General features: G+C 36.4%; 2 protein-coding genes across 2 annotated transcripts; both read left to right on the top strand.

Moving 5' to 3' along the window:
* Nucleotides 1-328: 328 nt before the first annotated feature.
* Nucleotides 329-4,707, top strand: LOC120197685 (dihydrolipoyllysine-residue acetyltransferase component 4 of pyruvate dehydrogenase complex, chloroplastic-like). Its single transcript, XM_039199113.1, has 6 exons — nt 329-1,407; nt 1,501-1,692; nt 1,835-1,922; nt 2,023-2,093; nt 2,180-2,263; nt 4,471-4,707. The coding sequence occupies exons 1-6, from the start codon at nt 337-339 to the stop codon at nt 4,573-4,575; spliced, it is 1,611 nt and encodes a 536-aa protein (XP_039055044.1). The 5' UTR covers nt 329-336; the 3' UTR covers nt 4,576-4,707.
* A 1,024-nt stretch (nt 4,708-5,731) lies between these two features.
* Nucleotides 5,732-7,722, top strand: LOC120197429 (NADH dehydrogenase (ubiquinone) complex I, assembly factor 6-like). Its single transcript, XM_039198962.1, has 2 exons — nt 5,732-5,846; nt 6,562-7,722. Exon 2 carries the CDS (start codon nt 6,583-6,585, stop codon nt 7,486-7,488), a length of 906 nt encoding a protein of 301 aa, XP_039054893.1. The 5' UTR covers nt 5,732-5,846; nt 6,562-6,582; the 3' UTR covers nt 7,489-7,722.
* The last annotated feature ends 5,042 nt before the right edge of the window (nt 7,723-12,764 follow it).

The following is a 12,764-nucleotide window of genomic DNA, read 5'->3' as shown; positions in this document are numbered from 1 at the left end:
CGTGTCACCACCTGATTGGATAGAAAATTTATTTAATTAAATAATTTAAAACTCATAAATAAAACCTTCCAATCGTGTATTAACACTTGTCACGTTCTAATTGAATAGTTAAATTTATTTATTTGAATTAAAATAATAACTAAATTGATATAATATCTAAATATTAAGGAGGGACACATCACCACTTCTGGTAAAAATTAACGATCGGTGGTTTGATTGAATCAATTAAATAGTTGGGTGATCTGATTGATTCAATTAAAAGTTAGGTGGTCACATTAATTTTTAACCATATTTTAGTGGTCTCCCGTGTAGTTTACCCTAAAATAATAATGGGCGATGCAAACAGAGTTGGTAGCGCAGCAGTTCCTCGTATTCTCCGCCGCTCCCTCCCCCATCCCTCTTTTATATTCCCTCCATCCTGCAATTCTTCATTCTCCCCTTAAATCATTTGCTTTCTTTTGCTGTCCCCAATTCCTCACCTCGATCCCCCCTCCCTCAAAGAAAATGGATTCTCCGTTTCTCTCTAACACCACCCTCTCTTTCTCCTCTTCCTTCTCTTCTTCTCCTCTTCCTCATCTTTTCCCCTCCGTTTCTTTCTCCCCAGTTCGTTTCAAGTCAACCCAGAGACGAATTCTGACAGTTCGCTCCAAGATCCGGGAGATCTTCATGCCTGCCCTCAGTTCTACCATGACCGAGGGCAAGATCGTCTCTTGGGTTAAATCCGAAGGCGATGTACTCTCCAAAGGCGAGAGCGTTGTTGTCGTTGAATCCGACAAGGCTGACATGGATGTCGAGACCTTCTACGACGGCATTCTCGCTGCTATAGTTGTCGGGGAAGGCGAAACTGCCCCTGTTGGCGCTGCCATTGGTATCCTCGCGGAGACTGAAGATGAAATTGCCGAGGCTAAGGCCAAAGCTACCTCAAAACCAGGTGCTTCAACACCATCTGCTCCAGCTCCAACTGCTGCCTCAACTCCAGCTCATCCGAAGTCGACGCCAGCTAACGCGGCTCAAACAGTTGCGGAGGGGCGGAGGAAGACTGTTGTGACACCATATGCGAAGAAGTTAGCGAAGCAGCACAAGGTGGATATTGAGTCTGTGGTGGGAACCGGTCCATATGGGAGGATTACGCCAGAGGACATTGTGGCAGCTGCCGGTATTTCTCCTTCGAAGACAAATGAGGGACCTGCAGTGGTTGTGGAAGCCAGGCCTGCAGCACCAACAAAAGCTACAGTTGTTTCTTCCGCCCCTCCTATCCTTCCTCCTCCAGTTCCAGGCTCTACAACAGTGCCATTTACGACAATGCAGGCTGCCGTTTCGAAGAATATGGTGGAGAGTCTTTCAGTGCCCACATTTCGAGTGGGATACCCTGTTACTACGGACGCGCTTGATGCCTTGTATGAGAAGGTACGACGAGTTGGATTCTTCGATTTGATAAATTATTTGTATTTTGAATTGGAAAATTGGTTTTTAATACATCAGTTACTATTTTGGTTATAGGTGAAACCAAAGGGTGTAACAATGACTGCTTTGTTAGCGAAAGCAGCTGCAATGGCACTTGTGCAGCACCCTGTTGTGAATTCAAGCTGTAAGGATGGCAAGAGTTTTACTTATAACAGTAACGTCAACATCGCAGTAGCTGTTGCTATCAACGGTGGCTTGATTACCCCTGTTCTTCAAGATGCAGATAAGGTTATTGATCCTTTATTTTAATGTTTGATCAGTAGAATCAAATGTAAGGGTTATTTGTTATCAATAGTACATTGTAGTTGTAGATGGTTTTTCTATCATTTATAGCTTCTAAGAGAATGAATGAGGAATTGTTTTGGAATAGTTGGACTTGTATCTACTGTCTCAAAAATGGAAAGAACTGGTGGAGAAAGCCCGGGCAAAGCAGCTTCAGCCTCAAGAATATAACTCGGGTTTGAACTGCTTAATGATTTTATTCTGGTTCCACTTTGAGTAGTTGGTCAATTTTTGGTGTATGGAATATATAGTAAATAATAAATCAATTGCTTGCAGGGACATTCACTCTGTCCAATCTGGGAATGTTTGGAGTGGACAAGTTTGATGCCATTCTTCCCCCAGGCCAGGTGAGTGGTTATGGATGGACCATCTATTCCCACTGTTTGATTATATTTCTCTACATTTGTTAATTATTTGTTGGAATGATGACCAGGGAGGTATCATGGCTGTTGGAGCATCAAAGCCAACTGTTGTAGCTGATGCTGATGGTTTCTTCAGCGTCAAAAAGAAAATGCTGGTGAGCCCAGTTTCTATCAGGGAGCCAATTACAACCCCTTTTAGATAATTTTTTCTCTTGAACTTATACAAGATAGGATTAACTATTATATGTCTATCATGAAACAATACACTCATTTATTGTTAATGCTTTGAAGTTATCCTGTTGCAACCGGAATCATACTATATTTATGATTTTATTTCATGCAAATATAACAGTAAAATGATGCTGAGATCTGAGGCTATCTCAATAAAGTACAATTTAGGTACAAGTACTAATTTTGCTGAGTAACCATCATTCTGTTGAGGGGATCACATGTTATTCTTTCCGAGTTATATTTAGAAGGGAATTACTTTTAGGAGGAAATGATTCCATCCAAAAATGGCTGCCTCACTACCTTGACAGGTCTATTTACTTCTCATATTATTTTCACTGGTTTTAACCTTGCCCATATTTTCAAGTTCACTTTATTCCTTGTGAAAAACAATGGCCAGCTCTAGATGCCCTGTCCACATTACATCCTTAATCGTTGTCTGTATGCATGGACGGAGCTAAGATGAAACTTAAGGGGGGAATATAAATTGTAATAAAATGAGGGTCAAAGTCTAGTTGTTAAGCCATCAATTTAAAAACTAGTGAGTTAGGGTTTAGTTCACTTAATTTTGAAGTTGATAGGATCTAAGAAGTATTTAAACTGAAAAAATGGTGTGTCAGGGCTTAATTTGCCTAGTTTCAGAACTAAGGGGACCTAAAAACAATTAAACCCAAAACATTGGGAGGGGCCAAGGCTTAATTTATCTACCTTCAAAACTAAGAGGAACTAAAAAGGCAATTGGACTTAAAATATGGTTGGGGTGGGGGAGCCATCGCCCCTCCCACCATGTATGTTGCTCCATCCCTGGCTGCATGTGTACTCTATTCCATTTACTAGTAATGTAAAAATACTATCCTGTCTGAAAAATAATACTGAAATAAGCTAGTGGCTATAAGCATTTACATTATCCATTGCATTCTGAAGTTGATATTCAAGGAGAGTCAATTACACTTGATACATTTTTCTTGGATAGAGGAAGAAATTTGTACCATTGCTATGGTGTATATACAAACTCTTGTACACTCTGGTCTTCAATTTCAAATGCATATTGCAATCTTTTGCAACCCGCTTTTAGGTGCAGAATACTTTTATCGCTCTCCCTTGTCCTCTTTTCTGCAACTTAGCTTCCGATTTTGCTCTCTGCTATTGATGGAATTGCTTTTGCTTCTTTTCTTCTGGCTTCTAAGATGCATTCTCGGTTATGGGTACTATTGGGGTGTCTAATCCTATTTACAACCCTAACAATCCATGTTCACTGTGAGTGTCCTCATGTGAAGTAAGGAATCTCATACGAATCTTCAGTAAATAGACAATGTGTTGCTGATTCTATTGAGGAACCTACCTTGATTAGCTTCTAGTGGTAGAAGCTGGTTCATTTTATGTTGACTGAATCAATGGCTAAGTAAACTCCCTAATATGGCTGAGATTGTTCCAAGAGTCTGTTTTACAAAGGAGAAGAAGTTTTAGAGTAGCTGGAGATACAACAACAAATAAAACTTAACCCAGATAAGTAAGGTTTAGTTATAGCCTATATTCGATGATACCGTGCCACTTTGCCAAGTATAACATCCTCAGGTAACAACACTGAGGTTTTTGTTTGTTGTCTCTGTTCATCATCTGTATTCTTTCATTCTCTTGACAAACTTAAATCTTTTAAATATCATCTTTTCAAGGGGCATTTGTAGGTTTTTGGATTTTCACGACATCAGTTCAAAATTTAAATAGTTTATTTATTGATCATGTTTGGAGTAAATATTTTGTCCAAATCTGAATGTGCTCCTATCTTTTAAATATTATTCTTTGTTGCATTGTGGTGGTAAGAGGTTAGAGCTGATACAGTGGTAGTTGTCAGAGCTAAAGCAATCTTTGCCACCCTAATTGTATTGTTGTCTGAGGTATCTGCTCAGATGTTTTGATCAAGTTTTGAGAAATATTAATCTAAAGTAACTAGTTCAATTGATACACTAGGTTCATTCCAATAATTGGCGAATAAGGCATGGTTTTCATGCTTGTCAGCTAATATAGAGGAGTCATTTCTTTGGACAGGAGATAGCTGAACTTTTCATCATGGATAACTATTTCTATGCAAGTATGTAACAACTTGAACTGAGTTAGAATTTGATTCTTGTGTCAGGTGAATGTAACTGCTGACCACCGTATTATCTATGGCGCTGATTTGGCTGCCTTCCTTCAGACCTTCTCAAAGATTGTTGAGAACCCTGAAAGCCTCACTTTGTAGATGTTTATGCATTGAAGTCACACCGGGTCTTCTAATTTGGCTGCAAAGCTGAGCTGATTGTCTGTCTATTTAAACAGATGACCTACCTAAGGAACATGTTCTCTGTATCAGTACATCATATCGGATTTCATTTTTTGTTCTTTTTTTAAAAAGGTTTTCAGGTGCAATATCTGATGCAGTTGAAATAGATACTGGAAGAACGGAATTACTGGGATGTTTCTGATAGAATAAAATGAAAATTGTTTTATTAAGAATGGTGGTTTCAAACTTTGTTTTCAATGTGACTAAATTTTTCTTAAAAAAATGAGGGTTACTGTTCTTAGACTAGGCAGTGAACATATTAAGTCGGAACTCGGGGATTTGAATGATTAATCTGTGCCTTTTGTAACCGGTCCAGGGTGATCTTCCCTGAATTATAAAAGTTTATATGTGGCCTGAAGCTTTGTACCTTCTCAATTTCTTACTTGCAGCAATGCTCATAATAAGTATCAAAAGATAATGTCATCTGAAGTTCAAATATATGTTTTTTTTTGGTTGGGAGAAAAATTACAAGATATATTCTGGAAGATGTAAAAGTTATAATGTGCAGGAAATGCAATTGGTAGAGTCCATTGAGATTCATCTCAAGCGAAATGAAATCAAAAGCCTACTGGTCAGAATCGTTCATAACTGGACAATAGAAAATTTCTGTCTTCAGATGCAGCATGTAATGCTAATTTGTTCAGACGTTTCGAAAGCCAGCTTTACTTTCTCATTATCTTTTAAATCCGTTAGCTACATACGACATAAGCATCAATGAAAAAAGGCATCATAAATCATAATAATCCTAGATTTTTTTTTTCAGTAATAAGTGGATAGCATACCAATTTGTTCTAGCACTTTTCCAATCAACACTCCATCTTATAAGACATAGCTTTATTCTACATATATAAATAGAGTATACTTTTTTTAGTATAATTTTCTGAATAATTATTGTTCACTTCACAATTAAAAAAATAATCAAAAATTTCTTTTATACTATTAAAAGGAACTATGAAAACATAAAATATTCATTACATTTCTAAGCTTTTGGACGTAGAAAACCGGTTCAAATGTCAAAAAGGTTCTAGTTGCCCAAAAACCAAATCCCAAATTCTTTTTTTTTTCCTGTCGTTTGTTATTCCCCCCCCCCCCCAAATTTTCTTTTTCTTTCTGCTCGGGGATTCTCTGAAATCCCCGCCGTGTGCGATTCTCGTCCGTCTTCCGCCGCCGCATTTGTCGTTATAGATCTGGTAAGTTTCCGGCTTCTTCTTTTCTTCTTTCTGTTCCTTCTTTTTCTCTCTTATCTTTCTCGTCCAAAAACCGTTGATAACTCACCATTGAAACCGTTGTGAGGCCTATGCTCTCCTCGTCCTTTTGCGTCGACGCTGAACCCTGGAACCTAGCCATCGTCTGATTATAGTGTTTTTCTTTTATTCGTGTTTTAATTTGACTGCGGTTACAAGTGCATTTCACTTGAACGACAATCGCCTAATTTGACTGCGGTTCATCAAATCAGTAATCAGTGCTGGTATATGGTTTTCGTATGCTTTTTAAGCTCTTGCCTCTGCAATCCAATGTAGTAGTAGATTTGTTTATCAATTGAACAGCGGTCACTTAATATTACTATAAAGTGTAAAAGGTCTTTTACTTGGATTTGTTTACTGTATCTTGTTCCCTTCTACACATCGAATGCTTTTGTTTGGATCTTTAGGTCCTTATTGTCTCCGTTTTTTTTTCAATGCCAATTGTATGAACATAAAAGGTCAAACGATTCAATGTATGAGAGATGTGAAGTTTTGCTTAGAAAATGGTCGCTCTCTTTCTAAAGTGAATATATCAAAATCCCATTTCTCTGCTTGCCGTTGGCTTGATTTATCTGTTGAAAATATGAATTGACAATGGAGTTGTAGAAATTATGTTCGGAGCACATTCAGGTTTAATCATTAATATACTAATGCATTGCAGAAGGAAACACATCAAGGTTTGATGAACGGTGTATCTAGTAGCTTAAGGGCAGCTTTTTCCCACTGTGTACATCAAGTGAGGAGCTATGATTATCATCACTACCTTTGCCTCCTTGAGCTCCCCGCTAACATGCGAAAGGCTGCATTTGCACTTCGTGCCTTCAATGTTGAAACTGCCAGAGCCATGGATGTTGCTTCTGATCCCAAGATTGGTCTCATGCGACTTGTTTGGTGGCAAGAAGCCATTGACAAAATTTATGCTAACAAGTTGATTGAGCACCCGACAGCACTGGCCCTCTCTTCAGTTGTATCTGAAAGTAAAATTAGCAAGGTTTGGTTAAAACGGGTAGTTGATGCTCGGATCAATGATGCAAATAGAGAAGTTACTGACCTACCAGAGACTATTGAGGAGTTAGAGAAATATGCAGAGGATACTGCATCAACTCTTCTCTACATGACTCTTCAAGCCGGTGGTATCAGGTCTACTGGAGTTGACCATGCTGCATCACATGTTGGTAAGGCAAGTGGCCTCCTTTTGCTACTTAAGTCACTGCCATACCATGCTAGCCGCAACCGTCACTCTTCTTACATACCATCTAATGTGGCTGTTAAGCATGGGCTGTTAGTTAAGGAAGGAGGTCGATTGGAGATCAACCTGGATTCTCAGGAGCACTTATGTGATGCGGTCTTTGAAATGGCATCAGTAGCCAATGCCCATTTGGTGAAAGCTCGTGAATTAGCCAATGCTGTGCCATCTGAGGCACGAAAAGCACTTCTACCAGCTGTGCCTGCCCAAGATCTGTTGGATTCCCTCAGCAATGTGCAGTTTAATGTTTTTGATTCAAGGTTATCAAAAGGGATTTTGGGTAAACCTCCATTGTGGTTCCAGATGAAACTAAAGTGGTATTCATGGCGGGGGCTATACTGATGAATTTATTGTTACAATTTCTGTCAGCTGAATAGTTTCAGTTGACCAATGAAACCATAAACAAGTTCTCTGTTGTATTTTTTTCTTTCTTAATAAGGGGATTGAGTATCCTCATGATACACGTTTATTGACAAATGAACAGCGATCATTGCAAGCAACGGGTTTGTTGTTCTTTGTAATTTATAATAGTGTAATTTTGCAATTCTGTTATGATAAAGATGTTCCACTTAGGCTAAATTAAGTTTCTTTCTCTACTTTTGGCACTAATCAACAATTTCATGTCCGGGAACCTGGTTTGCCTCTTCTTGATGATTTTGGTCCCTCTCAGGTTTCAAAATTATTCATTATCCTATAATTTTATGTCACTAATTAGTCTAAATAGTTGACACTAATAACTATTTCTGTTAAAGTACTAAAGCAATTTTTTTTCTTAGAAAATCTCATTCCTGTTCATGATGTTGGACATTTTTTGTTATAAACATTTTAATATACTTACAAGGGGTTAATTAGTAAGATCGTTGAGATATTGTTTTTGGGAAATAAATTTCTTATATCATGATCACCCCAATTTATTTTCGCTATCGTGATGCATGAAGTTGCGTGAACCACTTGACGTCTTCACGAAGATGCATATATGTCCGTAAACTAATAACATTGTAGTTCGTACAATGTCTTTCCAAAAACGCCGTGTAATCCTGATATCTTCCCGAAACCATCAGATAATCCGAACATCTTCTATGGTATACTATAGCAATGATCCTAGATAAGAAAATAATTTTATGAGAAATTCTTTTTTCAACTACATTATGTAAGAAAATTAGCCGGGGTTAATTTTTTAAAATAACTAATGGCATATAAAATAAAATGAAAGATCAAATTAAAATACATGAAACGTCCAATAATAGAAAAACTAAAATAATAATTTGACCAAATGAACAAATGCTAAATATGATCTCTTCCGGGACAAGAGGGCCTAACTGGTTAGGCAAGTGCCAAGACTATCTATGAAAGAAAACTTGTGTCGACCGAGCAAAAACTATATGAATCAAACCACAAGTTGACAAAACAAAACACACCCTTCACTCAACTGTACTCTTATCATCCATTTGTTATGTTTTTGTTGCCTTGTTACTTATTAAATGCCCTCATTTCCCAGCCTTTCCTTGCGTATAAAAGAAAAACATCCTCTATTTTTTCGGATGCTAGTCTTTGCCATCATCATCATTATCACCAACCAGCCCCAACAACAACGGCAACTGCTTCTGCTTATCATTTTATTTGATTATAAAAACAGTTTGCCATCTTACTTTTTTTTAGTTGGGTTCTTATCTTTTTTGGCCCTACAACTATCATAATTATATAATGTAAAAAGAAGATGAATATTTTTGGTATTGGGAGAGGATGAGAGTGGGAGAATATTATGCGAACCCTTTTCGACGCTTGTGGAAGTTGCTCTTTGTCGGTGAGGTTGCTTGTGATGAAAAGGCTGGTTCCCATACATGATGAAAAGGCAGAGAGAAGAGGTTTGTCACTTGTTCTTTAAACGTAATCGTGTCATATATTCTCCTCGAGTTTAAATGTTCCCTGCGAATTTTATTGTTTTCGGAATTTTGCGGTTTCAGAGGATAAACCTGGTAATATAGGCGACCCGAGGCCAAAATCAGACTGATAGAGGGAGAAAACAAACAAAACGACATGTCAATGCTGTTCCAAGAATATGATCAACATATATTATCTTATACTTTAATAAAAAAAAAAAAGTTGATTTTATTCAAGACATTTTGAAAAGAGTGTTAAAGGTTGATTAAATTTATCTAAAAAATTTAAAAGAATTTTAATAAATAAACTTTCCTAAAAAAATATTTGTAAATTTGGATTATTTATTTATTTTTGGAAACATTAAAAAAATTAATTTTCTACGTGCAACAACTCTCTTTTTTTTTCAGATGAAGGACAATCCATGCAAAATATTTAAATATATTTCTAAATTAATATAATATGTTTTTTAAAATATTTTTTAGTATAGAATATCTAGACTTTTTTTTTTAAATAAAGCTATTATCTTGTTTTATTTAGATTAAATATTTTTATTATACTAAGATTTTACTAGATTACCCATTTGTATTCAACCCTTCCATTGTTTTCACTTTTGAGATGCGTAATTCTTTCATTTTGATTTAGTCACTAATCTTCTACAAACTAGATTCTAAAAATCAATTCTTCATCTTATAAAAGTGTAACGGAGAAAATGTTAGACACCTATTTTAAATGAAAATTTCTTTAGACAACTAAAGTTAACTTAGGTATAGTTTGGACACTTATTTTTGTATTAAGCCTTTTTATTTTGTATTTTTCCTAACTAAAGCTTAGAGTTGTGTCGTAAGCACCAAAAAAGTTGAAAGGCAGAAATCCATGTTGGTAAAATAGACTGCTGCAAAACGAGGCGTTAGTACTGACTGGAAAATATTAAATAAAATAATCAATCAAAATGATAACCGCGTCGTGGTAATCCATTGCCTTAAAAGCAAATTTGCCCCGATGTGTGTAATCGCTACAATGGACGAACAACCCCCTGAGGTTAACACGGCTCTCCAAGAATTCGTACACCCGAAAACTGGAGTGAACTTGGTGGTATTGCTCTTCTCTCAACTCAAACAACACTCAAAAGAGATGAGTGTTTCAAAGCAAATGTTTGCTTGGGATGTATATAATGAATGAAATTGCTCACTATTTATAGGCTAAATAGTGAGGGCAAAATAGTCATTTCAAAATCACAATTTAATTCTATTTAAACATAGAATTAATATTCAATAATAGTGGATTTAACACTTAATACTAGTGGATTTAACACTTAATACTAGTGGATTTAATACTTAATAATAGTGGATTTAACACTTAATACTAGTGGATTTAACACTCAATAGTAGTGGATTGAATCATGAGCATTATCAACATTCCCCCACTAATGCGAAAGAATTCTTTCGTAAAGATGAGAGCAATGGAGTTAAAACAAGAGAAGAGCAATAGTGAGATTAGTTGCTTAAGCACTAGTGAACGTATCAAGAACTAGTACATAGTGATGATGATCAATCCTTCTCTTAGATAAGTGAAACTAGTCTTGAACTTTCTAAGATGGCGTTAAACTCATAACACACAACTAATCCCTTCATCCACCAAAGTCTTCAATGTGTCTACAAAGAGTATATACAAAAGCGTATATATGTTTATCCCTCTTTCCTCAGGATTCTAGTAAGTGTGCTAGAAAAATGGCCCAATATTTTTCATAGAAGGTGGCTAATCCTTCTCACTTACGTAGGTTATTTCATCAAGTTTATCTCAACATAAACCACTCAAACTGAGCTATGAAATAATTAAGAGTTTTTATAATAGCTCATCCTCACAAAGGGTATGGTGACTTTCTTTAAGTTCATTAAAAATGAACCACCCAAACTCTGGATAAGAAGTCATTAAGAATAAATATTAAACCTCATAATTAGGCGAATTCAATATGTCATTCTCACTAGTAACTCCCAAACTCTTGGGTTTGAATTCATTAAGAGTTTAATAAAACTCATCCTCTCAAGCGGTAAGTTCATCTAGTCCTTCGCGATTAGAACTACCCACTCAACTCTGGGTTATGAACTTATTAAGAATAATATTCAGCCAAAATCGCTAAATTCATCAAGTCTTTCTCACTAAGGCCACCCAAATCTGGGTTATGAATTTATTAAGAGCAATTAAGCTCATCTTAGGCATGCGCATTATTCATCATAGGGATAGGCAATAGGAATGTGCACTATGAGTCTTTCCATGGTTTCGTTTGACCACATGGAACTTAGATAACTAAGTTGGGTATCCGCCATGAATTCATCAACCAATAGGCTTTAGACCCATCCCCCTCAACGAATCTAGGACCAAGGATCTGCTAGGTTCCTTTCCGACTTCACATACTCTAAAGAGAACACTCCGTTCTTTATTAACTGTCTAACTGATTCATGCCTTATACGAATGTGTATTTTCTTACCATTGTACACATATCGTATCTTGTGAATCACACAACAAAGAAATTGGAGGAATCGGTCTTCCCTACAACAGAATATCTGCTAACAAGCTTCTGAGCCACTCGGCTTCTTGCCCAGCTAGGTCAAGAGCTATAAACTCCGACTTCATGGTAGAACGAGCAATACAAGTCTGCTTTGATGATTTCCACGAGATTTCTGCTCCATCTAAAGTAAAATATACCCACTGTAAAGCTTACCTCATCATTATCAGAAACCCAGTTGGCATCACAATATCCTTCCAGTATCGCAAGAAAGCCAACAAACTCAAGTTTCCAATCCAAAGTACCCTTAAGATACTTCAGTAAGCGTTTAAGAGTAATCCAATGTTCACCACTTGGATTATGAGTATATCTACTTAGTCTGATCATAGCATAAGCAATATCGGGCCGAGTATAGTTCATTAAGAACATTAAGCTTCCGATTAATTTAGCATATTTTGTTTGGGAAACGCTACTTCCTTTATTTTTAAAGAGATATATGCTAGTGTCACAAGGGTTCGAACATGTATGACATCAAAACTGTCAAATTTCTTTAACACTTTCTCAAGATAGTGTGCTTGACATAAAGAAAATCCCTTTCCAGTAATTTTTGACTCCTCAGATTATATCAACTTCTCTCAGATCCGTCATCTCAAATTTAGTGGACAAGAAATTGTTTGTTTTGTTAATGGACTCAATGTTAGACCTGAAAATCAACATGTCATCAATATACAAAACTTATGATGATGTAATCAGTACCAAACATCCTCGAATACTCACAAGTATCCGAACCATTCACAACAAAACCAAAACTAAGTATAGTTTTTTAAAATTTCTTGTACAATTGTTCCCATATAGATCTCCTCATCTAGATATCCATTCAAAAATGAAGTCTTAACATCCATTTTATGTACTTGCAACTTATGAATAGAGGATAGTGCAAATAATGCACGGATCATTGAGATGTTCATAACGGGAGAGTAAGAATCAAAGTAGTCTAAAACAAATTTTTGAGTGAACCCTTTGACAACTAGTTTACCTTGTACCACTGGATCAAACCATCTGGTCTCATTTTATTCCGGAAGATTCATTTGCTACATATTGGTTTAAATCCTTTAGGCAAGTCAACTAATCCCAAGTATGATTAGACATTATCGATTCTAGTTCATCATTAATAGCGTTTTTCTAGAACTAGTATCGATAGATCTTATAGCCTTTTTAGGATCCTCATATAATA

Source organism: Hibiscus syriacus, unplaced genomic scaffold (genome assembly GCF_006381635.1).
Source record: "Hibiscus syriacus cultivar Baekdansim isolate YM2019G1 unplaced genomic scaffold, ASM638163v2 tig00117048_pilon, whole genome shotgun sequence".
In the NCBI taxonomy this organism is placed as follows: domain Eukaryota; kingdom Viridiplantae; phylum Streptophyta; class Magnoliopsida; order Malvales; family Malvaceae; genus Hibiscus; species Hibiscus syriacus.
The sequence above is the reverse complement of the archived record's forward strand: the minus strand, read 5'-3'. Positions and strand labels throughout refer to the sequence as shown.